Raw genomic sequence first — 26423 nt, 5'->3', positions numbered from 1 at the left:
CAAGTTAGTCTCTGTTTAGTGTTGAAGTTAGTTAGTTAGTTAGTTCATTTATTTGAAGTCTGAAAGCGTTTGATTAACTCTTTGAACTTTCTCTCTGTGCTCCTTTTCAAAGGGCTCTGGCCGATATGAACAGTGATGGTCGTATGGACATGCACGAGTTCTCCATCGCCATGAAACTCATCAAACTCAAACTCCAAGGTCACCCTCTGCCCCCTGCGCTTCCCCTCTGTATGAAACAACCCCCACTGCCTTTACCCCAACAGACCGGCTTTGGTAAGAAAACAACACACAATATAATTAATAACATCAATTGTCCAAAACATTTGCCCCACATGCAACATTTAGGTTGTTATAGGTTGTATGACCATTCATTTAGCACTGATTGGAATTTACATTTTTTTCCCGTGGTGATGAAATGCTGCTCGGTCAGCGATTCTGGAGAATGTTTGATGTCAAAATGATTTTTTTATCAAAATAAGTAAATAGGCTATCTTCTTAAAATCTGCTACATGTCCGTACTGTGTGTGCACGGTGAAAAATCTGGTGTTAATACCCAGCCTAGGCCCTGTAAATGGTCATGTTGCTAGCTATGGTGGCCCCCCTTTGTTTACATAGCAGTTTACAGAGCCTAGTCTGTGTATTAACACAGTTCGGAGAGTTAGCAGATTGTGAAGAGATATCATTGATTTTGACAAAAAGGTCTTTTGACAACAAGCATTCTCCAGAATCTCTGACTCCAGCTTTAATTCGGATGAAACTCTGCTCACAGTTGAAGGTAATAACACAGCTGGAATCCTTTGCTATGGGCTCATGTGACAACTGCTTTTCCTCAAGGGTTCTTGACGTCTTTTTGCCTTGATAAAACTGTGTACTGGTAACACTGCAGGTGTATTTGATATGGATGATGTCAGTCTTTTCTTCCAAAGGTCATTAAAGGATGAGGTGTGTTGCTCACTCTCTCTGTCTTTCTACTGCACCTTGAAGGCCGATCAATAAAGTTAGAATGCAAACACCGTAAAGAGTCATAATGTTGCTGTTCTTCAGCTTGCAGTTTGGCTCCCACACCCCATATACTGTTATACATTTATTATGTCAAATTTAGTTTAAAGGTGCTACCAGGAACTTTTAAATATTTCTCAAACAGTCACATTTATCCTCTGATGATCATAAATTACATTTAACAGCAAACAAAACCATCAGTGCAAATAATGCTACTTTTATATAGTTGTTCTTAATGTAATTTTTCTTTGTCATTGGGTACGCTCACCCAGGAACCACAGCTAGTAAAAACACTACCGCTTTTGTCCAAAGGGGATGCAAGAATGAACAAAAACTGAAAGTTCCTTGGAGCACCTTTTTAAAATAATTTCAACATTGTATAATAGTATATGGGTTTGTGGGAGAAATATTGATGGTGGTTCTCCCATGTCTAATATCTACTTTGTGTATGTGTTTTTTCTCTAGGCCTGCCCCCATTGGGTCCTCTCCCGGGCGTCCCTCCTCTCCCTGTCGGAGTGTCTCCACCTCTGGTCTCCTCTGCCCCGCCTCCTCTCCCTCAGCCAATCGCCAACGGAGCTCCGCCCACAGCCATTCTGCAGCCAATAGCAGGCTTCCCCCTCCCAGGTAACACACCGCAGGATCACTGTGTGTGGAAATGTTGTTGTTGGGATCCAATCCGTAGCAATTTTGGATTTGGGTTAAAGTCTTATTTTCTAAGCTCCTATTTACAACACTAGTGCAGTGCCCGTAGGAAGCAGGTAAACAAAGAAATGTATTAGACAGTACATTTGGCTGCTATCATTGATGGCTAATTTTACACCGTTGAAGGTTATTATCAGTAACTTACTTTGTAGAAGTTGGCTATAGAGTAGGGCGACATTCCTAGTGTATTGTGTAAAGATAACCACAAACTAATGCCTCGTTTCCACCGAGTAGAGCGGGTCGGATCGGAGCGGCTCAGAGCGGGACAGCTCACTTTTAAGAATCTCGGTGTTGTTTCCACCGCCGACCCTACCCTTACTGGTAGGGCGGGGTTTAGGCTGGACTGCGATAGCCGACGCCAGAATGTGGGTCAAACTATCGGGCTGTGGGAACAACTGTGGTCAAGCCAGCGGTCTCTTGTTTTTGCTTGGTCAAACCAGCCGCTTCTTTATTTATTCCCCCCGTGTTGTGAGCACAGAGACGGCTCGGTGCAACTGATAGAGACAGTGAGCGAACAGCACTGGCTGCGGCAGCTACGTGACATCGTAGCAGTGGGACACAGTGTAGCCAACTGATTCATTTAATGACGAGGAAAAACACCACACAATAAACAGTGCCGCGCTCACATTTTCGCCAAAACTCTCTTCACTCTAGCCGAGGTGACTACAAACGGCGGAGATGATTCAAACCAGCCGCTTCTTTATGTATTCCCCCCGTGTTGTTGTGAGCGTGTATTTTACTACTATCTATGGCGTAAACACACAGAGACCGCTCGGCGCAACTCATAGAGACAGTGAGCGAACAGTGCTGGCTGCAGCAGCTACGTGACTATGGGACACAGTGTAACCAACTGATTAATTTATTGACGAGGAAAAACACCACACAATAAACAGAGCTGTGCTCACATTTCCGCCAAAACACAAGACTCTCTTCACTCTTGCCGAGATCTACACATGGCGGAAATGATTCTTTCGACCAATCAAATGACGGCAGTGTGTAGCTCCGCCTTCTCATGCATTTTCGGCCCGCTTTCAGGCCGCTAGTACCCCTACGGAGGAGTACTGAGATCGGGAGCGGCTCAGAGCGGTTAGGTGCGCTTAAACCGTACCCTACCTAACTTTTGGCAAATGAAAAGCCAAACTACCCGGACCGAACCGCTCCGACCCGACCCGCTCTACTCGGTGGAAACGAGGCATAATTCCATGTGTTTTGTTAAGTGAAATGAAACACAAAATGTGTTAATTAATTAAGTGTTGAAGCCTAAAGAAGAATGGAGCTGTACAAGTGTTACCTATACAATCTAATATTATGGTACCCTGCAAACTGCCATCCATACTGCACAATGCACTCAAACTTACAATCAGTTGCTTATATAGTAAATGGCTGCACTGTGTATAAAAGAAGTCTATGCTGCACGCCATGACAACATTGTCAACCCCATTACTATTACTGTTAGGTTTTTGAAAGATAAGACAGAGTTTGGATAACTGTCAATTAACGTTAACGTGTCAGGAGCAGTCAGCTGTGTGTGTGTGTGTGTGGGACTTGTGGGCGCGCTCGGGCTTTCGGTTTAGCTTTTAAACGGATATAAAACATTTTGTGGAAGCATCCGAGACCGTGCTGTATTATTACAGTGAAAATAGCGTAAAGTGCAGTCTTTACCACTAAAGCGGACAGGTGGAGCATGTGAGGAGTTGTTGAGGAAGTAACAATAGGCTGTGTCTCTCTGCTGTGTGTCCTGCTCGTTAGAGGGAGGCGGGGTTTATTCGGAGATTACTTCATGCTCCGTTCTCACTGTGCTCACTGTGGCCTTCAGTGTGCGCACGTACTTCTAAAAACTTCACAATGAAGGATGAAGGATGCACACCTTCGTACTTCTAAAAACTTCACAATGAAGGATGCACACCTTCGGGCTGTGCGCAAGCAATATCCGGAAGCTCATGCCGATCTGACTAAAACTCAGAGAGATATGCCAGCCACAGACAGACACACACACAGACAGACAGACGTTTCTTGCTTTATAGATAGATTTATAGATAGATGGTATTCACATTCATATTTACAGTTTACACAGTCAGCTGCTGTTTTTATGTCCATATAACGATTGTATATAAGTATTTCATCTAAGAGAGATCACTGATGTGTAGCAAAGTTTACAATTTTTTTTAGAAGAGATAACGAATCTGACCCCAAGCAGGTGTTGCAGCTTTGATATTCAATGTTTAAATGTGTTGAATGTGATCACTGCCTCACTTCAAGATATTCAATATGTCAATATTTCCTCTGTCTCCCCCAGCTCCCTCCGTCAACAAGTCTTCTTCGTTTAATCGTTCCAGTGCCAAGTTGCAGAAAGCCCCGTCCTTGGATGTTGCTAGGTAAGCCACATATTCACAAAAGTATGCCACATAACAGAAATGTTTGCACTACGGTATTTTGTATGATAACAATCCGAGATTCCGATAAGACGAGGAGAATTGTTTTTCATAGTTGGACACTTAAGGTACGAACACACTGCACTCCGCGGCACGGCGATTGGCCGCGCGAATCGCAGGTTCCGCGCCGCGTGATCATATTGGGTCATATTGTGTCTGCCGCCCGACCAGAGTAGCCTTCTCCTACTCTGGGGATATGCTGGCGCTCGTGCTAACCGGCCCTGAGAGCACCAGTCTGCTGTGCTGATGGTGCTTTACCCAAGCTTACCGGTGCTAACTTGGTTCATACAGCAAAACTGATAGCTGTACACAGCAGGCAACAGACACAGAGGCTATTCTGAACTTAAGGGAGCAAACTGTGACTATTGTGTTTTCATCCATCTTAATTTCCTCTGTCCGTCGTCCCGAAGGGAGTGATGTCGGGAGGAGCTCAACGCTGATTGGCTATCGCGGCGCGGCCGGCGGCAAAAAGTTCAATATTTTCAACTCCTGCGGCGGCCGCGCCACGTGAACCACTCGCCGCCGGCCGCCCATTCGCGCGGCGGTGTGCAGTGTGTTCACACCTTTAAAGGTCTCAATGAACTGATGGGCATTTTTGAATGTACATCCATCAATATATCTTCATATTTTTTCCTTTACCTTCTTTACCTTCTCATCCCAGTGTTCTGCCGCCCCCTGATTGGGCCGTTCCTCAGTCCTCCAGGCTGAAGTACAGACAGCTTTTTAACTCCCATGACAAGATGATGAGTGGACACCTCACAGGTACACACACACACACACACACGCACGCACGTCATGTTTTGTGATAATATTCTTGTATTGCATTTGTTAAATTGTTGTTTAATATGTGTTCCAGGTCCCCAGGCTCGCACTATCCTGATGCAGTCCAGTCTTCCTCAGGGCCAGCTTGCTACAATATGGTCAGTAGTACTATGAAACTCAACCTTTTCATCTCTTATCAAAATGGGAGTGCACACACTTTGAAGGCATACAGCCTTAATCCATGAAATGTGTCTCATCTTTAGGAGTCTCTCAGATATCGACCAGGATGGAAAGCTGACAGCTGAGGAGTTCATCTTAGCCATGCACCTCATAGACATGGCTATGTCTGGGTTACCGCTGCCACCTGTGTTACCGCCAGATTACCTCCCACCAACTTTTAGGTAAATATTGTAAATATATAGTTACCGACAGCAGTATGTTAGACGTGAGTTATACAAGAGTTGCCATTAGTAATTAAAGCGGCAACGAGTAACTTTTAAATATCTTTTAAACAGCCTCATGTTTCCTCTCATAATCATAAATTACCTTTAACAGCAAACAAGTCCATCAGTGCAAAGAAAGACGTTTTTATATAGTTTTTATTACTGCATTTGATCTGGTCGTACACCCAGTCCGATTTTCGGTTCACGCGTGCATGCTCTATGGTCACATATCCGCATTGGTCGCAGATTTCAGTGTGGCGCAGGAACGCGATTTGAGAAGCCTATGGCTCCAGGTGAGGGAAGGGGATAGGGAGACCAGATCCCAATTCACCAGATGTGGGACAAAGACTACGTTTGTGCGGGACAAAGTGCCGTTTTCTTTAGCAAAATAAACTCGTGTCACCACCAGTAATGCCAGAGACACGGCTTTCTATATTAAAAAACACTATCTTTAGATCAGCGCGCAGCAGTTAAGTTAGCTACTGTTAAACAAATAGAGTTAAGGCTGCGGCTTCACATTAAAAGCATTTCACTGGCTTCACATAATCATTTCACTTGACAAACGTGAGTTGGCTTTTATTTTGAAGTAACAGAAAGGAAATGCCGAAGCAGGCAGCACCTTCACAGAGCCACTGAGCCCAGCAGCCCCCCGACAGTGCGATACACACACACAGAGACAAACGGAGAGACGCACACTCACAGACTGCTGTCTCCACACAGCTATCGGATATATAGGCTACCAGATTATAAAACACGCATTTAAAAAGGGGGGCTCACTTTCAATAACAATGCGGGACAACGTCTCAATTTGCGGGACGTGTGAAAAGTAATGGAAATGCGATCTGGTCACCCTAGAAGGGGAGCGGGAGCCTTGTTTGAGACAGTTATTTGTCGTCATAATTGATAACGGGGCTGAACCATCAAAGCAAAAAAAGAAAATGCAATGAAGAAAAGCAAAAAAGGGAGAGTGATAGGCGGGTGGGAGGGCGTTGCCAAGCAACGTATAGGCCTACACAATTTCACGGAGTGAACCTAGACTGCAGTGTTTACTCCTAAATGAATGAGCGGTAGCCTACTAAAGACTCGTTCAGCTCCGTGAGAGGTGACAATGCATCAACTCATTGCAATCAGGAGTGTTTAGCACTTACTGGCATTAGTAGATGCTGTGTCACCACCACTCTCACCGAGCCGAAATGAGTCCACACACGGACACGCACCATATTGCTTCCTGATTATTTGAATCTTGCAGCCCTGCACGAGCAAGCAAACAGCTTCACGACAGCTGGCGTCGTAATAATACTACCGCTTTTGTTCAAAGGTGTCGCCAACGTGCCGACTTACTCGTAGTGCCTTTAAGTACAGTAAATGCATTTGATATGTGACAAAATGTTGCTTAAAATAGGGGCCAACAACCAGTTTTTTGTTTTTTCGTGTTTTACAAAGAAACATTTTAGACATGATGAGTACAAAATTGTTTTTTATCCGTTAGTTTATATATTGTGAACATGAATAGAGGTATCAAATGTTGTTCCCCAAATGTGTCTTGTGACGATACTGACAGTATGTTTGAACTGTGTGTGTGTGTGTGTGTGTGTGTGTGTGTGTGTGTGTGTGTGTGTGTGTGTGTGTGTGTGTGTGTGTGTGTGTGTGTGTGTGTGTGTGTGTGTGTGTGTGTGTGTGTGTGTGTGTGTGTGTGTGTGTGTGTGTGTGTGTGTGTGTGTGTGTGTGTGTGTGTCTTAAAGGCGTGGGCGAAGTGACAGTGTTCAGTCGGACCAGAAGAGCGTCCAGGAGGAGCTGGAGGAGGAGCCGGAGAGCAGCCAGAAACTACCAGGTGATTAGTCCTGAACAATACATTCATACCACTGGTCTAACTGGGACCAGACCTGCCGTCAGCTGTGGTGGCTTCTAAACCACACTGTGATTTTATAATGGACCAATTGGCTTCAACAACTGCAAACAGTATTCAGGTTTATCAGAGACTTGCCATTATTGTTTCCGTGACCCGTCAGCTACCTACATAGGATTAAACTATTTTGCTTCTTCTTGTGATTAACTGGCCCACAAAACAGAACAAAAAAAACTGTCTGGCAGTTTAAAATGAAGCAGAATAGTGGGTGTCTTGCGATTTTTTTATCTTTAGTGCTTAAGAAAGTCTTAGAAACATGACACCACTTTAGAAATGTTTTGTTCCCTCACATATTACAATTTCAAGAATGTTAAAACAAAACAAAACCAGCTTGATTTATTATTCAATCAATATAATTGTATGTTGTTTACATTAACTTTTTTGTTTGACCACAGTGACATTTGAGGATAAGAAGCGGGAGAACTTTGAGCGAGGAAACCTGGAGCTGGAGAAGAGACGTCAGGCTCTGCAGGAGCTGCAGAGGAAAGAGCAGGAGAGGCTTGCTGCACTGGAGAGGGAGGAGCAAGACAGGAAGGTAAAACGACATTGACTTACTATGAGGATTTCTCACACTGGATTCAAATTGGGTCATTCATTATTTCTTGTATACAAGACTATTAAATATTTGCATTGATATAAGCCAGAGTGCTTTCACTGTAACCACAATAGCCTATGCCTAATTATATCTTCTCAAGAGTGTTAAAAACTAGGAGGAAATTACATTGGAGTGAGCCACACCAAATCATTGAGTAGTATGATTTTGGTGCTGATTTTAGTTTTGCTTGTGTTTTTAGGAGCGTGAGCGTATGGAGCAGGAGAGGAGACGGCAGCACGAACTAGAAAAACAACTGGAGAGACAGAGAGAGCTGGAGAGGCACAGGGAAGAGGAGAGGCGCAAAGAGATAGAGAGGAGAGAGGTGAGAAGGAGGAGGGAAATGATGACCCTCTGCATTTGAATTCATGAGTTATGGTTTGAGTTGACGTTTAACCGCTGCACACTGGTAATTAAATCTGCTGCAGACAACTTGGAAGTCTTTTTTCATGGCTCATCACCTTTACATCTAAACTATCACAGTAAACAGTCGAACTGACACTCCTACAGCAGATGGCTCATTGTGTATAATGAAGAGTGTAATGTATGAATATAAATGATGTGGTATTAACCAGTCTTGCATATGTTTGAAATGTACTTGCAGTTCTATGAGCTGTAATACAGATTCCAGAGCAGCTGAGTCAGTGCCACCATTTGAAAATGCTTTTAAAAACCACCTGTAAAGAGTGGCATTTTTATGGTGTTTATCTTTTGTGTTCTTTTCTATTTCATTTATCTCTCTATGATGCCTTTTATACTTGTGTGAATGATAGATTTTAAGATATTTTTAAAACATTTCTATCCTTACACACACATTTTGTAGAGTATTATCTTTGTGAAAAACATTGTAATTTCGGATTTGAAAGACACTCTAGATAAAAAGTCTGTTATCATTAGTTTTTTTAACTTAACTTTCTCGTTTGTGTGTGTGTGTGTGTGTGTGTGTGTGTGTGTGTGTGTGTGTGTGTGTGTGTGTGTGTGTGTGTGTGTGTGTGTGTGTGTGTGTGTGTGTGTGTGTGTGTGTGTGTGTGTGTGTGGTTGTGTGTGTGTCTCTTCGTCCATCCAGACTGCTAAGCGGGAAATGGAGCGTCAGCGTCAGTTGGAGTGGGAGAGACAGCGTCGCCAGGAGCTTCTGACTCAAAGGAACCGAGAGCAGGAGAGCATAGTGCTGCTCAAAGCCAGGAAGAAGACCCTGGAGTTTGAACTGGAAGCTCTGGTGATTAAACATATACTCACCCACACCTGAAACACACAGACAACAGAGAATATAGGGCATTTCAAACAAAGGGAGCCACGTTTTGGAAAGCTTGCAACTTGGTAATTACTCAGTCAACGTAGACTGATGAAAGACTTCAAAGCGAGTCAATTTTTGTGACAGCGGTGAGGTTGACGGTTTAGAAAAATTCAAATGCAGTACCCAGGTTTCAACCTATAGGGGCAATCTCAAAATATGTTGAATTAACATCATTTGTACCAAAATCATGAATCAAAAGCAATCTGCTAATGCCAACTGTTAGAACAGAACAGCATATAGTCAGCATAATACTTTGTGTAAGCTAATACTTTGTACATCAGCAGCCACGTGATTGTATATATTGCTTTCCATCTTCTCTTTTCCAGAATGATAAGAAGAACCAGCTGGAGGGCAAACTGAAGGATGTTCGGTATCGTCTGTCGGCTCAGCGGAGGGAGGTGGAGCAGACCAATCAGGACAGAGAAACACGCATCGCTGAAATCACCCTGCTACAACAGCAGCTGCAGGTACGCAAAAACAAATGTAAAACCATCAGCAAATAAACACACATTTGTCAGGCTGATGGGTATCAGTCATTTCTGCTACATCCTTTATAGTCGGAGTCATTCATGAACGAGGGAGACCCATTCTCAGAAACGGTTGTGATCTAGGATTTTGAATAACCTTGTATGTGGTAAATAAGTATGGAAATTAAGTTAATTGCTTAATGAATATGTGCGAATGTTAAAGCTATAGTGCATAACGTCTGTCACCCCCATAAGGGATTCTGAGGAATAACAACAACGCTGTTGTCACATATACATGACGTGAGCCTTCCGTGACCTGGCATGTATTTTATACCTTCTGCTGTACGTCAAGGTTTTTTCTTAGCAGTAGAATTAACAACTGAAGCATTTTGTGGCCGCTTCTTTAGCTTTGTGACCGTGTCGGGGGGTGAGACCAGTTTGTAGACACTGTCATACTGAGAAATACAGAGAGTGTGTTATAGGCTTAATCAGCTTTGTGTTAACTCATTTAGTAATGGCTTGAATGTAACCAAAATTAATTTACTGTATATGAAAAAGCTACGCAAAATAGCTTAAATGTTTCCTTGATGGTTGTCTGCAGGATTCCCAGCAGTGGTTGGGGAGGCTAATTCCTGATAAACAGTGTCTCAACGACCAGCTGAACCATGTTCAACAGAACAGTCTGCATCGTGAGTACAACATACAATAAACACACTCAAACGTATACATCTTTCCATCAGAGTATTCTTGATTGGATTGGATTATTTGAATGTACCTGCCTACAATAATGCCAACTCCAATGTTTGTTTTTAATATTTAGATTTAATTTGAAGGCATGACGTACATTTAATGTGTGGTTGTCCATCTCAAAGCAGTCATGTTCTTCTAAGGTCTTGATTAGTTCATTCTTCTGAGAAACATCTGAGACACACTGTATAATAAAGTCCGGAGCAAACAGGGGTACTGGCTAACTGACTCTCTGCTTACCACAATGTATTGTAGATTTATTTATTCAATCACTATTTTTTTTTAATACATTTGACATCATTTGACTTGAGTGGGTCTTTGGCTAATGAACCTATCCTCTTTGTACGTAGGTGACAGTCTGTCGTCGCTGCAGAAGGCCGTGGAGCAGAAGGAGAGCAGCAGACAGCAGCTCAGAGAACAGCTGGATGCTGTGGAGAGAGAAACAAGGGCCAAACTTCTGGAAATAGATGCTTTTAACACGCAGCTCAAGGTAAACCGCTACTTCACTAACACGTTCATTCAGGACACAAGGGAAATGTCAGCGCTATATATTTTGAATATGAAGTTAAGTACGTAGTCAATTAACTACATTATTAAAAAATAGTTAACAAACTAACTTAGCAGAGTACAATTAGATACATATGTGCTCAATTATATATGTTCATGAACTTCATGTACATATGTTCATTTTAAAAACAGGTGCTAATGAAAGTACAAAATGAAATTAGAAAAAAGTGATTCCACCTGAATTTTTTAATCGTGGTATCAAGTTGTTTATGTTATGTTTTTTTATCGGGAGGAAAGCATGAAATAAAACATAATCAGACCAATCGCTCTCGGCAAGTGCATGCAAGTTGGAGGGTAGTAGCTTGTTTCTAGGCGAAAATGGAACTCCTATGTGAGCGACATATTCCACTTTGTCATGTTTTTATCATTGAAGGGCCTTGACTTATGAACGTACACAAAAAGTACAAAAAAATAAATAAAATTTTAACACTTCATCCTACATCCTACAACATTGCCTCAATCTGGTAGCCTGGAAATCCAGACCCATGTCTTGAACGATTGAGGGTCTGGCCACGATCAATAGACCTTCCCAACTCAAGGGGCAGCTCCTACTCGTGCATTTCAAATGCCACTGCACGCAGTTGGATAGCACTACAACCAATCAGTGCAATGAACAAGGTGATGTATTAAGCCCCGTTTGTTTAGCGAACAGCGGGATTAACTGTTAAATTAAACTCTTGGCGTGGTCGGTCGGCAAAACAGAACATTCCTCTTACTTGCTAATGAAAGATTTGAGTGCTATCTTCCAAATTGTTAAGTGTCGAGGCCAAAGCCATCTCAAACTCAAACAACATATCCACAGCCATCTCTGGTGTTTCCTATCACGGCTTCGGCGGCGCATGCACAGCACTGTCGTCATCTGTTTGCGTCCGCCCCAGAGCACCATACATAGGGCTCTGGCCCGCCCATATCAGAAAGAAGCATTGGTAGCTCAGGATTTCTAGACATATTTAATGAGCTTCGATGGAGGGTAACATGACCAACAGACGCAGCAAATTTAATTTGCCAGCGGCAGGTCTGGATTTCCAGGCTATCAATCTGATGAAAGGTAGCACAATTTTAGCTGTAGTGGCTCCTGCTAATCAGCTTATTAATACTGACTTTGAATAGGTGTAGTGATGAAATTACAATAAATGTATGTAGCAGCCATTTAACTCATTATCCTCCTTCTAACCCAGGTATTGTTTTGCTAAATTAAACATTGTCCATGTTGAATACTTTGGATGGGATTTGTGACTGTAGCTGTATTTTCCCTTCCCTCATAACCTCATACTCATATAGTGTTTAAGGTTTTCATAATTATGTCTGAATGTCTTATATGTGTCCTTACGTTGTTGTTATTGTGTGTATTAAGGCAGATTACTGTTTGTTTTAGAGAGCTAACTGTTACCGTGCACAGGAACACTGAGTGGTTACCTAGACATCTGCTTCATTCAGCTTTCACCAACAAGTTACCACAGAGAGGGATTTCATGTTAATGGTTGAAGGACAGCTGAATTAGTCCTGGGGTCTGTTCCGGCGAGAAGGAAGAGGGGGAAGGGTGGATAGAAGAGATAACACAGACCACAACAAATGACATTTTCTAATTGCTTATGTATTGTAGTTGGTCCTCAGTCTTATTCATTATATTCAACATAACAGAGTGATGTGCGAAAGGCCTTGAGCTTCAAACAAAACCAGAGCGTGTTGGATACCAGTGTTTCTTCCATAGTCATGTGCTGTCATGTCAAAAGCCGTGCCATTCTTTACTTAACAGAGGCATAGACCACTCAGTGAACCATGTTTGACTTTCCTGCCGTCCACCTTCCTTTCTACATCACTTCCTCTCTCTCTCTCGTCACACTGCTGGCTTCTCCCTTGTTATCCCGATTCTACTCGCTGTCGTTATCCTCCTCCTCCTCCTCCTGTTTCCTGCTTCTTCACCCTGTATTTCTTTCATTTTCTTCCTTTTATATTATTTGTTTAATCCACATAATAAACCCTTCCTTCTATATTTTTCTACTCCTTCCATTTTTATCTCCTACACTGGCCTTTTTGGCTCCCTTGCCCATGCCCAGTCTCTGTGTGAGTTCTATGCCAACCACTGTGCCAGGATAGAAGCCCTTCGACGCCAGCTTCAGGAGGAACAGAGAGGGAGACAGGTAGAGCACACTGCCACTGCTGGACTGGGGTGGTACTGCAATTGGGAAATACATAATGTGATCAACACAATGCCTCTAATGGCAGAACTAGACCTGCACTGTGATTTGGCAGAATATTTGAGAAATAATTATTAGTTAAACATAGTGAACCCTCTCATCAAACTACTAACTTGCAAACGTGTTGTATTTTCACTTTAGATGGCTAACATGTTTTAACCTTTTGTACACTATCTATGGTTTTAACGTGTGTTTGTTCACGGTGATGCCTCCATCAGGCAGATAGATGTATTGCAGCCAGTTGAAGCTTGATTGTTTCTGTCAAGCTGCGAGTGGTTTGACTACTGAAAAGCCTGTTACTCACACACTCGTGCACTGATTCGGGTGTGCTTGTTTTTGCAATATAAAAAAAGTTTTAACTCAGCATCTATAACCTGAGATTTTCTTTTATTCTTCCCACATCGTGGAAATGTACAGTGTTACCGTAGCAAAAGGGACAATGAAGCAGAGTAAAAGTCATAATAAAATAAGTAAACAGATGTATTGTAAAATAAGTAACATACAAATAAAGTAAATAAATGAATGTATAAAGAAATAACGTGTATAGTAAAGTAACAGACAATAAAAAAAATAAAAAAAAGTAAACATGTACCTAAAATATAAATAACAGAAAAACATTGCACAGTTATTTGTCAAAGATATTGTGCAGTGATATTAGACTAGGTGAACATTAAATCGTGACTCATAAAACCAAATAAGGACTCAGAAAAAACAAAGGAAAGGAACCAAGCTGCCATATGCCAGAGGTATTCATTTCTCTGATTTGTTTCTTTACAATTCTAACTAATTGACGTGAAGCAAGGAGATAAGGTGGTGACCAGAATATGTCACTAATCTACAAACCCAAGTATTATTTAGTATCAAATGCATCAAGGTCAATCTGTTAGTTGTATTGCTCTCTGAACTAAATAAACTGGAAACTGTGCAGTTGCTATCAGCTTGTTTTTATAACACACTAGTCATCTCAGTGAGTCACAGGAGCCTCTCCTTGCATGAGTCATGAGTACTGCACTTTTTTCTAATCTCTATCAGAAAAATAATCACACTATTTATTCAACTACTTGGAGAGCAGTTTGAAATGAATTTAGATACTGAACGCAAATACAAACAAGCATACTTTGGTTGTTTTAAGATGTTAAATTGATGTACAAAAAAATGACAGCTGAATGGACAACACTGCACTTAACAATTAAACGTACCCAAAATAACCTTACTGCTGTTGTGTCTAATATGATATTATGTTACACAGTGTATTATGAGATGGTATTATAACAAAGTTCACTTTTAAGAGGTCTTGAATGTTACCATCTCATTTCAAAGAGATCCAAATTACTTGCTACATAGGCCTACAGAAAAACTGCTGACAAATAATAATTGGAACTGCGTAATGTGGACGGAATCATTAACTTGTCTGTGAGTGTGTGTCTCTGCGTCTGTAGACTGGCTGATATTGTGTGTGTGTGTATGTGTGTGTACAGTCAAGCCCGAAATTATTCATACCCCTGGCAAATTATGACTTAAAGTTACTTTTTTTTCAAAGTTTTTTCTTGGTTGGAAATGACACAGGCTTCTCCCAGAAGATAATAAGACAATGTAAAAGAGGCATTATTGTGGGGGGGAACAAAAGTTCATCTTTTAGTTACATTTGAACAAAAACATTGTGACATTTTGGCATGTCCAAAATTATTCTCTCAATAATCAATAGAAAAAGCAAACAGCAAGAGTGGTGAAGAAATGGTTAACGGACAAACAAATAAACGTTTTACAGTGGCCCAGACAGAGTCCTGACTTGAATCCAATTGAGAATAAGTGGAGGGAGCTAAAGATGAGGGTGATGGCATGGAGGGTCTTCCAACCTGAAAGAGTTGGAGCTCATCGCTAAAGATGAATGGGCAAAAATACCTGTGTGGAGACATGCAAAAAGTTGGCAAGCAATTATAGGAAGTGTTTGATTGCTGTAATAGCCAATAAAGGCTTTTTCTATTGATTACTGAGCAGGGTATGAATAATTTTGGACATGCCACTTTTTGTTTTAATGTAAATAAAAACTGAAAACATTTTCTTTTCCACAATGATGCCTCTTGTACATAATCTTATTTTATTCTGGGAGATGCCTCTGTCATTTCCAATCAAGAAAAAGTTTGCTGGTTGAATAAAAGTAACGTTCAGTAAAATTTTGCCAGGGGTTTGAATCATTTCGGGCTTGACAGTATGTATATGTATATGTCTGTTTCAGTGCCAAGAGCAGGGACAGCTACAGGAGTGTGTGTCAGCCGTCAGGGTGTGTCTGGCACGGCTAGACCACGTTATAAAGGTCCAGCACAAAAACCCAGCCCCTGTATATCCTCTCTCTTGTCTCTCTAGTCTTTTCTTTGCCAAGCTGGTGTCAGTTCACTTTTTCAGCCAGCTGGCTAGCTATGCTCCCATAGCTAATGCTGTACAGTCGTTATGCTAAACTAGCGGTCTCGCTAAATTAGCAGGTAAACTAGATTAGGTGACTCTATGCTGTCGCTATGCTATGCTACTTTACTAGATAACTAGAATGTACTGTAATGCTACTGCCTGTTTGCTACCAGATGGTGTTTCAGCCAGACAAATATAAGTTATTAGATGCTATTAAGCTAATAAACTAGACTGAGTAGTAAGCTGTGTGTGTGTGTGTGTGTGTGTGTGTGTGTGTGTGTGTGTGTGTGTGTGTGTGTGTGTGTGTTTGTGTGTGTGTAGGAGTGTAGGAGTGTATACTCGGCATGCTGCATTGTCTCATGTCCTATACTTCCTGTTCTAGGTGATTTGTAGTTTTCAGAGTTGTAGTTTTTCTCCTCCGTCAGCCTCTTCTATCCGATTGGTTTGCCCGTTCCTGAAGGTTTCCTCACGTTGGTTGTTTGGCTGAAACATGACAGCTGCCTTGTGTTGTTATAGTAACAGAGTGTGTTCTAATGGCACAGCTGGTTGTCATGACTACACAGAACTGCCACCTCATCCCATGACTCCCCCTAGCTCCTCCCTGCTTTTCCTGTCCATATATCTAACCCCTCCCACATTCATACTGTGTCTTGTGCAAGCTCCGCCCCGCCGCCATGAGTCTCGGCTGGGTCATTGCCCACCTCCCACCATCCACCTAGTGAAATCTACAGTGGCCCCTTAACTTAAGAAAGCATATGCAAATAGACAAGATGGAAACATCTCTATAACACAGTAAATAGAGAAAACACAACCAAATAATCCCATGGAGAAAAAAAAATCAAACACCACTGTATAGTTGGGTTTCTTTATTTATTAAATTTTTTCCCCAAATGCTGGGCATGTGTTGACAAAGACGTCACATTTTTCCCTAGTTTGCATGTGTTTTCTTAAATTGCAGTGAGTTGGGCTATCAGGGGGATCACCGTAGACATCCCCTTCCATCTTACAAAAAGTTTTATGTATGATTTTTATTTCCAACGATCCTCAAACCTGAGTAGTGTTGGTATCCAATATTTGATACCTTTAAAGCTTACCAAAATTATACCATGGTACACATTATAACCGTCGGGTAATGTCTATTTATTTTGTTTATCTTTGACATCTTTTATTTCTTCTGAGAAGAATCATGTGACGAGCGGGTATGAGCGCATCACTTGACACTTTACTTGAATCAAATACTAAGTCCTGTTTTGATTCTTGTTCTTTATTTGAGAAATTAGGCTGACAAAATACAGGTTTTTTTGTCATCACTTTAATAGCATCTTCAAATACAGGGATTGGGGCTGCTGCTGGACACAGACACACTCTCTTAAGGCATTCATTATAAACATGCGCACATTACACAGCCCGTTTTTTCATGACAGTTATTACAGGAATACCATTGATATTATACCCCCGGATACGGTATCGGAGTATTACTCTATATACGTGGGATTTACTTTGGTCTGCTAGACATACCAAGACAAATGAACAATTTGATCTGCTCCTTATGAGACATGGACATTCAATGCATAACTGCCGTCGAAGGTGCTGTTGAAAAAGATACTGTGATCAAACTCTAGTTGACTGTGGCTGCATGTCTGTTTTGAGTGTCTCCACCAGCTCAAGAGTCACAATGGGAGAAATCCACAGTCAAGAGAGAGAAACATTGAACACGAATGTAGAGAGCTGGGAGAAGTGTTGTGATTGAACAAAGTGAAAAAAATAAAATAATTAAAAACAATTCTGAAGTCTAGTAGTCATACCACAGCAATTGCAGGTACGGTGACAGTGAAGGGGGATATGTGTTTCAGTTGAAGGCGTAGTATTAGTGGCAAACCTGCCAATGGATCACAATAGGGGTTTTATCATCAATTGTTTTTTGTCTTCTTTTCGGCTAACTCATTCATCACATAGAACCATCTTCATCCAAAATCAATGAGCAAGTGTGAAATTGGATTGCCAACTCAAAGGGAACTGGATGTGCTCCTTTCTTGATAGTTTGCTGTTAAGTCATGTCAGTTTCCTTTAAAATGCCATAATCACGAATGACCACATCACATGGATAAGTCCAGACACACATTAGATGTTGTATGTGCACTATTAGACAGCCTTGTCCGCTGCAATGGGGTCATATTAACAATGAGCTGCTCGTCAGCCTGGTCTTAAATTCATAGATAGTAAATAATATGGATGTAGCATCCGGGCTGACCTCAGTTATTCACACGGCATCCAATAACCCTGGTTTGTGCGTGTCGCCATTTTGTGAGGGGGAGGGAGATAGCTGACGTATACCTCCGAGGCAAAGTGAGGGACAACGGGAGGAGAGCTGTCACTCAAGAGATCGCCCCAATACATTTTAACCTCTGATAAAATAGAAACTAGCGTGGTCCGAAAAAGTTCAATAAGACTTTGAAAACGGCCTGTCTAACAAGTTAGTCAAAGAAAAATGGCTCAGTCTTGGTACCACCCCCCTAGTGGCACTTCCGGTTCCTACAGTTGTGGTCACTTCCTTATTGGATGCTGGTAAAAATCGCTGAGGTTGGGGCTTGGCAGTGACACAGTTGAAGGGGCGGAGCTTGCTTTGATCACCTGACTAATACGTACTGCTGCTACCGCTGCTGCCGCTGTCGTTGTTGTTCTCGTTTGTTGTCGATGGTAACCCGTAGCAAACCAGCCCTCTTACCCCACTTCCTCCTCACCGCTGTTCCTTCCTTTATCCCATGATGCTTTGCAGGAGCTGCGGGAAATCCACTGCCGACAGCAGAGACAGAAACAGAAGGAGCTGGAAGGAGACGTTCACACACTGATACACACACCACACTCTCACATGCACACCCCGGTCGAGAGAAAGTCTGCGGAGCTGCAAGAGAACAGGTGAGACTGAAGAATACCTATGTAAAAGGTATAACGTTAAAGGTGCAATATGTAACTTTGGGTGTCTCAGAGAAGTGATCATTTTCCAAGGTAGATTCTCATAACTGAATAAACAAGCTTTCCTTAAAGGAAAATTGGATCCCTGGAACACATTTTTGAAGTTAGAAAGTTACCTTTAAAGGTGACTCTTTCACCATTGTCGTTTACAACAGCAGGGACCTCAGTTTTGTTTACAAATATATTCTAGTCTTACGTTTTGTTCCAGGTGCCTCGAAATAATGCCCTTTTGTCCCACAGGTTATCCTCAGAGGACAGCGTGGCCTGGCGGGATGAAGCCCCCGCAGCTCCGAGCCCCTCCTCCCTCTCTGCCCCCCACGCCTGGCTGAACAGAGTGACCCAGGAGGAGGAGGAGAGGAAGAGGAGGGCGCTGGAGGAGGAGGAAGATGGCCTTAGTGGAGCCGGGTCGTTAGAGGAGAAGGAAGACGAGGGACGGGGCAAGAAGGACATGCAGGAGAAACTCAACAAGCTCTTCAGCCAGCCGCCAGACCCATGGGCCTCAACAGGTGTGTGTAAAACCAAGATCCCACAAGCAGGGATTTGTGTCTGGTGGTGTGTTTAATCCCCTTTTTTTTATTAAATGGAGGTTCCGTAATGTGGCATCATGACTTCATTCTAGTGTTCCTAGCAGAGTTTGACGACCCTTGATGCTTTCAACACATTGAGAGCCACCTGGTAGGAATTCAAAGTAAAGTTTCTGCATCACTACTTGGAGCACATGATTGGTGTGTGGGTAATAATAATAATAATTGATAGGTTTTATATAGCGCCTTTTTGGAGGTCACTCAAAGACGCTTAACGCTAAAAGTAAGAGTTAAGACCAAAACAAAAATGGCACTTAAGGTTTGTTTCTGAAATATAAATCGGACTTTAATTCATTAATACAGCAATGCTTGTGTGTGGGCTTGAGCCTTCTTCAGGGTGTAGTGACATAAAGAGACAAAGTGATTATAGTAGGCATTGGTGCACTGGTGAGTGCATGGAATATTTTACCTGGCCTCTACATCATACAATAAATATAATAAATGGCATAAAACTCTGCATCTAGGCCATCATTTGTTAATTAAACAATATCATTGTTACACGACAACATACAGAAAAAATGGCTATGTACTGTAAATTCAACCACAGCATATTAAAGCGGCTACGAGTAACATTTAAATATATTTTAAACAGCCTCATGTTTCCTCTGATAATCATAAATTACCTTTAACAGCAAACGAGACCATCAGTGCAAATAAATAAGTTTTTATATAGTTTTTATTACTGCGTTTGGTCTGGTCGCACACCCAGTCCGATTTTCGGTTCACGCGTGCAGGCTCTATGGTCACATATCCGTATTGGTCGCAGATTTCAGTGTGGTGCAGCAACGCGATTTGAGAAGCCTATCCCTCCAGGTGAGGGAAGGGAAGCGGGAGCCTTGTTTGAGACAGTTATTTGTCGTCATAATGACTGATAACGGGGCTGAACCATTAAAGAAAAAAAAGAAAATGCAATGAAGAAAAGCTAAATGGGAGAGTGGTAGTCGGTAGGGGTGGGAATCTCTTGGCACCTCACGATTCGATTCGATTCCGAGGTCAACGATTCGATTCAAAATCGATTCTCAATGCATCTCGATGCAATTTTCTTTTTACGTACATACCTGTGTGATTTTCAAAAATATATTTATATACACATCTGAGTTTGCTACTCAGAGTTTGCTAATCACTTTCTACTTTTGTGATGATCATTAAATACAATGAACAGATGAATTACCTTCTCTAATATTGTATTAGAGAAAAAGCTTTTCCTGTCACAAATATGACTTTCTATGACCAGTGCAATAATCAATGCAGCTTTCAACACAATATGGAGGTATGTAAAAACTAAACCGATTCAGTTTAATTTTCTTTCTACTCTTGTAAATTATGTTTCTATAGGATTTCTATTCTATTATTTTCTATGTAATTTCAACACATTTTGCAAAAAGTATGGCTTGGAATTCAGCTCTCATACAAAAACGTAAACAGACATAAAGCCAGTGCAGGTCATATGGGTTTGCTGCTCTCTGCCCTTTTGTCGCCACTTTTAACAACTCACACTTGTGTGGTGTGCATGCGCAGTGGCGCAGGAAATACTAATATTAAACACTAGTAAAAAAAGATAAAAAGATTAATCGGAAAATCGATTATTTTTCCCACCCCTAGTAGACGGGCGGGAGGGCGTTGCCAAGCAACGTATACACAATTTCATGGGAGCGAACTAGACTGCAGTGTTTACTCCTAAATGAATGAGCGGTAGCCTACTAAAACAAAGTTTACTTTGCTTCACCATCATCAGATGACCATTATTCATCTGAAATAGTCATTATTTACAACAACATAAACACATTACCTCATCGTGATCCATACTAACTGCCGTCTCTCCTCCATTCGCTTTCTGTGAGGACACGGAATCTTTCAGCTCCGTGAGAGAGAGTAGTTAGGTGACACTGCATCAACTCATTGCAATCAGGTGTGTGTAGCACTTACTGGCATTAGTTGATGCTGTGTCACTAACCACTCTCACGGAGCCGAAAGGAGTCCGGTGCCCTCACACTTTCAACACACGGACATGCACTATATTGCTTCCTGATCATTTGAATCTTGCACGCCCGGCAAGAGATAGAAAACAGCTTCACGACTGCTGGCGTCGTAAAAATACTACTGCTTTTGTCCAAAGGGGCCGCCAACGGACAAAGTTACTCGTAGTGGCTTTAAAGAGGATTTTAGAAATTGTTTTCTTGATCCCACCAGGTATGCCATCCTTTAAATTTCCTTTAAACTTCCTGAACCTAATTCTGAATTTAGATTCTAAAGCATGGAAACCTCTCCAGAATATATCAGTTACTGATACATCATTATGAACTATAAGGTTTTGGACATTAAAAAAAACAAAGCCTGCTTCAACAAAAAGCATCATTTGTCTTGGCCAAGCGGCAGACATGTGGAGGATTCTATAAGACGGCAATGGTGGCTGTTTATCATATTTCTATTTTCTCTGTTTATTCACAGTGGAGAAGGCTCCTGTACCCAGTCTGTTCGACCAGAAGCCATCAGTGAATGCTTTCGACCAGAAGCCATCAGTGAATGCTTTCGACCAGAAGCCACCATTGAATGCTTTCGACCAGAAGCCACCATTGAATGCTTTCGACCAGAAGCCACCATTGAATGCTTTCGACCAGAAGCCACCATTGAATGCTTTCGACCAGAAGGCTCCAGTCCATGCTTTCGACCAGAAGGCTCCAGTCCATGCCTTTGACCAGCAGCAGCAGTCGGTGAAGGTGGTCTACTACAGAGCTGTTTATCCCTTTGATGCTCGCAGCCATGATGAGATCAGTATCGCCCCGGGAGATGTCATCATGGTACGTAGTCACCACACACACTTTAAGCATAGAAGCCTGCAGTTCTAGGTGTGTTTTCATGTTGTATGAACAGATACTGTATTTCCTCTATTATATTTTGTGTGTATTTGTGTTAAAGGAGAAGTAAGTGATATGGTCCTTTAAGGTATAACTTCCTGTCAGTGACTGCAGTTAGCAGTCCCCTCCCTTGTCCCTACGTCACCACCACATGAACGCGCAGCCGTCTTTGACAGATAGTGCCGCGATGGAGAGCAGCGAGTCATCGTTCACGGGAATAGAGACCCGCCTCTTTTATAGCACTCTGTCTCCTGATTGGATAAAAACTCAAAATTTAACTGGCAATTTCTGCAAAGCTGAATGACTGTGTTATGAACTAGGCATACTTTTTAAGTTATTGCTTAAAAATATAGAGTGATTTAACACATATAATAACAACAAAATATAGCTTAATTCACCTTTAAAGCGTTATGTACTGTATGTGTCTGTTTTTGTCTTGGACTTTACCCTCTGAAGTGTGTTTGTTAGCTCTGTGTGTGTGTGTGTGTGTGTGTGTGTGTGTGTGTGTGTGTGTGTGTGTGTGTGTGTGTGTGTGTGTGTGTGTGTGTGTGTGTGTGTGTGTGTGTGTGTGTGTGTGTGTGTGTATTAACCATTTCCTCTCTCCTCTGCTGTGCAAACTGAAGGTGAAGGGGGAATGGGTAAGTTATTGCCCCTACCCCCCAGTGTTGTGCCTCCACCAATCACAAGCCAGCATCATTTAAGCTCTTGATGTCTGTGGTTCATCCCATATCATCTCCATGTTCATTCATTTGCCAGTGGTTGAATGTGTTTGGCTTAATCATCTTAATCAGATATTTAAATGTTCTGCTTGTTTTGTTTTTACAGTTAATATTAAAAGTTGTGGATATGCTTAATGTGTATATGTAAAGCTGTGCTATGTTACATTACATTTTGTGTTACCGTAATGGACGAAGCTAAGATAAGATGGCCCAGCTGGCAGTTTTTATATGTTTTACATTACATCACTCAATCCCACAACCTACCAGTCACTCCCCATTGTTGACAGGCTCATATTTAAGAAAAAAACATTAACATTTACCCATGGCAATTTTGACAACAAATATGAAATGGACAGCAACACGGAGAACTAAAATAATTTCAAGACAGGAAATATATTTGTTAATTTGTAATTGTAAGCCATGTTTTCAAATGAGGTTATTTATAGAAGTAAGATTATTGAGTTACACATGTAATTGAACTGGCCCATGGAAACAAGACAGTGATTGGAACCAGAGCACAACATTTACAAACGTCACGTTATGAACTGTATGTCATTCGTCTCACTTGATTATCTACTAATTTGGTAACTCGACTTCCTGGAATTCAGCTTGACCTGCTGCTGCTACTACTGCTGTAGACATGTGGTTTACCCAGTTACTCTATTTTAACATGAATCTCAAAACACACACATTTCTATGAACTGGTGTCCCCCATATGTGCTTGTGTGTGTGTTTTCGACTATATCTTAATCCCGCCCCTTTGCACTTTTATAGGTGGATGAATCCCAAACGGGTGAACCCGGTTGGCTAGGGGGTGAACTCAGGGGGCGCACTGGTTGGTTCCCGGCCAATTACGCAGAACGGATACCCGACAGCGAAGCGCCAATCAGCCTGCGTGCAACAGCCTCGGCCACGCCCACTTCAGCCCAGCAGCCAATGACAACGCCTCCCCCAGCACCCGGACACCCCTCCTCCTCTGCGTCCTCCGCCAACAGTAACTGGGCCGACTTCAACACCACGTGCGTCCTTCTTTCTGGTGTCAATACTTTATCACATGTTGTTCATATTGAATGCAGAATATTGGAAACTGACGTATTGAATGTAGTGGTACCATACTCTAAAAGAAAACGTTTGGATCTGAAGCTTTGTAGAAATCCCTGCCTAAAGGAGTACGCTGCTACCTTAACACTAGCGCATCTAAACGCACATCACAATCCAGTAGGCGGCAAAGGCACGTCCCAAACGGGCAATGCAGAATTGTTGAAAAGAATATCATGTTGGACACATATTGTGCTCATTTAAATTTTTGTTTAGCACTTGGATCTCTACTAGAAAAAGATTAGCAAAATTGAAATCAGTTACAAGATTATTTCTTTCTGTTGAAATATTTTTTTGGAGCGCTGCTTCTACATCAAGTTCTTTCTGTTATTTAATGTTCATTTCTTTCAAACACAATATTTCCAACCACATACCCATAGTCCTTCTACTAAAATGCTACGTATGTGTGCACCTATTTCCAGTTGGCCGTCCAACAGCGCCAACCAATCGGACAGCGAGGGATGGGACGCGTGGCCCACCTCCACAGCCAATCAGAATCCTTCGCTTAGTGTTCCCTCAGCGCAGCTACGGCAACGCTCCGCCTTCACACCAGCGACCATGACGACGGGCTCCTCCCCTTCTCCTGTGCTGGGACAGGTAGGAACAATGCAGAAAAAACTTAAGTGGATCCATGATTTTCAGTTTGTACATGAGTTGTATGATCTGATAATTATTCTCTGTTTTGTCAGGGGGAGAAAGTGGAGGGTCTTCAGGCTCAGGCCTTGTATCCATGGAGAGCAAAGAAGGACAACCACCTCAACTTCAACAAAAATGAGGTAAATGCAGCATCCCCCTATATAGATACTGTACATTTCTCTGTTTGGATTATTGACTCATTTATCTTGCTCAATCAGTCTGCATCTCTTCAGTTTAAATTGGGCACATGTGTGTTTTGGTTTTAATTACAACACATGTATTTTCTTTGCTTTTTATTGGTTTTCATTTTGGTGCTGGCCAAATGTTTCTTAAGTGTGATCATTTGTTAAATTGATAAGAACTTAATGGTGTTTGTTTTTCTTGTTACTGCAGATAATAACAGTGTTGGAGCAGCAGGACATGTGGTGGTTAGGTGAACTGCAGTCAGGACAGAGAGGCTGGTTCCCCAAAAGTTACGTCAAGCTCATCTCTGCCACCATGTCGGCCCCTCCTGGGCCCGTAGCACGCAGCAAAAACAATAGGTAGGTTAAAATATTACATTAAAGTGGGTAAATTCTTCTTTACTTTTCAATGTTTACAGTAAGCCTTTCCATGTGGAAATACTGCAGATAGAACTTCTTAGATGTTTCTATTATCATGTTACAGTTATAATAATTAGTGATTTGAGTCATCATACCGAGGAAGATTGTTATAGTTGTTTATTACATTGGCTTGGAATCTTGGGCTCTTCTGTGCCATTTAAAAAAAATTCTATCAGAAGTTGTGAAACTAATAGAAACATACTTTATTTCTAAACTGAGATTTGTAGAGATTTATTCTTTCTTAATTGTCTCTTCTAGTGAGTCTGGAGTGTCAGAGAGCCCGCCCAATGGAAAACGCCCCTCCCCTTCCCCAACAAAACCCTCTGATTCAGGAGAAGGTAACATGGCAAACATGGAACAGTGAATTGTCTGGTAAAAATGAGTTGGATATTTTTCATTGACTGTTGTCCTCGTGTCCAAATGCAGAGTACGTGGCGATGTATACCTATGAGAGCAGTGAACAGGGGGACCTGAGTTTCCAGCAGGGAGATGTCGTCATGGTGACCAGGAAAGAAGGGGATTGGTGGACAGGAATGGTCGGGGGCAAGACGGGAGTTTTCCCCTCCAATTATGTCAAACCACGAGACTCTGCCTCAGAGGTGAGATAAGGACCAGCGAAAAGAACTGTCAGGGAAGTATCACAACAAATGAAATATTTGTAATGATTGTTATTTAAACTTTGTTTTTTAGTGCTTGGGACCAGCAGGGAAGACGGGCAGCCTGGGAAAGAAACCAGGTGAGCCTTCAGTTTCCTCTCTAATATCATTACAGCTTTTATAGCCTTGTCAATACTGCACTTTTTCTAGACAGTGTAGAGAAGCAGCATCAACACTCGAACCTGGCTGAATTTATGAAATATTAAACCTCCACATACTACAGATGTCCAGGACCAGGGCTGTGTTCGGAAAGCCATACTAACGTCCTACTCATACTCATTTTGACTTCAATCCGAGTATGTGACGGTTTGGGTATGCGAGTTTGGGTATGCAAGAATTGCCCGGATGAGTACTAACTTCCGGGAAGATTTTGTGTATGGATCGACAGGTTACTTTTCCTACTCAACCGCTCCACAATGCACTGGGTCAATTCTACCTGCACAGGAAAATGAAATATTTTTGAGCAAGTTGCTAGGCAACGGCATTGTTTGGTGTCCGCGATCTGACAACTGTACGTGCAGTCATTCATAAACTCTTACAAAAGATAAGAGATGAAGATAAATACCTAACAACATTAGAGTTACTAAGTGAGTGCTGTCAGATGAGCCGGACAGAGATTGTCGGAGGGATCCTCGTCCTCCGCCTCAACACATGTAAACGGGTGAAAAAATGATTGAATAATCAATTAGAGCTTACCTAAAAATTTGTTTGCCATGTTACTGTTGTATTTAGGATTTTAGCTCATTTGGATGCTGTTTTGACCGCATGTTTTAATTTTTTAGCGATAT

At 41.9% G+C, this 26423-nt stretch overlaps 1 protein-coding gene across 1 annotated transcript in view; it reads left to right on the top strand.

The window, feature by feature from the left end:
* itsn1 (intersectin 1 (SH3 domain protein)) overlaps positions 1–26423 on the top strand; it is a gene marked incomplete at its 3' end in the record, with an annotated part of 53379 nt that overhangs the window by 8850 nt on the left and 18106 nt on the right. The window contains exons 5-29 of the mRNA XM_080037195.1: positions 113–273; positions 1465–1623; positions 3998–4076; positions 4795–4895; positions 4990–5053; positions 5159–5296; positions 7081–7169; positions 7640–7779; positions 8039–8161; positions 8903–9052; positions 9457–9597; positions 10199–10286; positions 10695–10834; positions 12969–13052; positions 18289–18428; positions 18726–18991; positions 21518–21867; positions 22548–22562; positions 23418–23662; positions 24164–24338; positions 24431–24517; positions 24771–24919; positions 25238–25317; positions 25406–25578; positions 25670–25715. Coding sequence (XP_079893321.1) covers positions 113–273; positions 1465–1623; positions 3998–4076; positions 4795–4895; positions 4990–5053; positions 5159–5296; positions 7081–7169; positions 7640–7779; positions 8039–8161; positions 8903–9052; positions 9457–9597; positions 10199–10286; positions 10695–10834; positions 12969–13052; positions 18289–18428; positions 18726–18991; positions 21518–21867; positions 22548–22562; positions 23418–23662; positions 24164–24338; positions 24431–24517; positions 24771–24919; positions 25238–25317; positions 25406–25578; positions 25670–25715 — 3383 coding nt within the window. The remainder of the gene's footprint in view (positions 1–112; positions 274–1464; positions 1624–3997; positions 4077–4794; positions 4896–4989; positions 5054–5158; positions 5297–7080; positions 7170–7639; positions 7780–8038; positions 8162–8902; positions 9053–9456; positions 9598–10198; positions 10287–10694; positions 10835–12968; positions 13053–18288; positions 18429–18725; positions 18992–21517; positions 21868–22547; positions 22563–23417; positions 23663–24163; positions 24339–24430; positions 24518–24770; positions 24920–25237; positions 25318–25405; positions 25579–25669; positions 25716–26423) is intronic.

Source organism: Ammodytes marinus (genome assembly GCF_949987685.1).
Source record: "Ammodytes marinus genome assembly, chromosome: 11".
Classification (NCBI taxonomy): Eukaryota; Metazoa; Chordata; class Actinopteri; order Uranoscopiformes; family Ammodytidae; genus Ammodytes; species Ammodytes marinus.
Note: the sequence above shows the minus strand (reverse complement) of the source record. Positions and strands in the feature narration are given on the sequence as shown.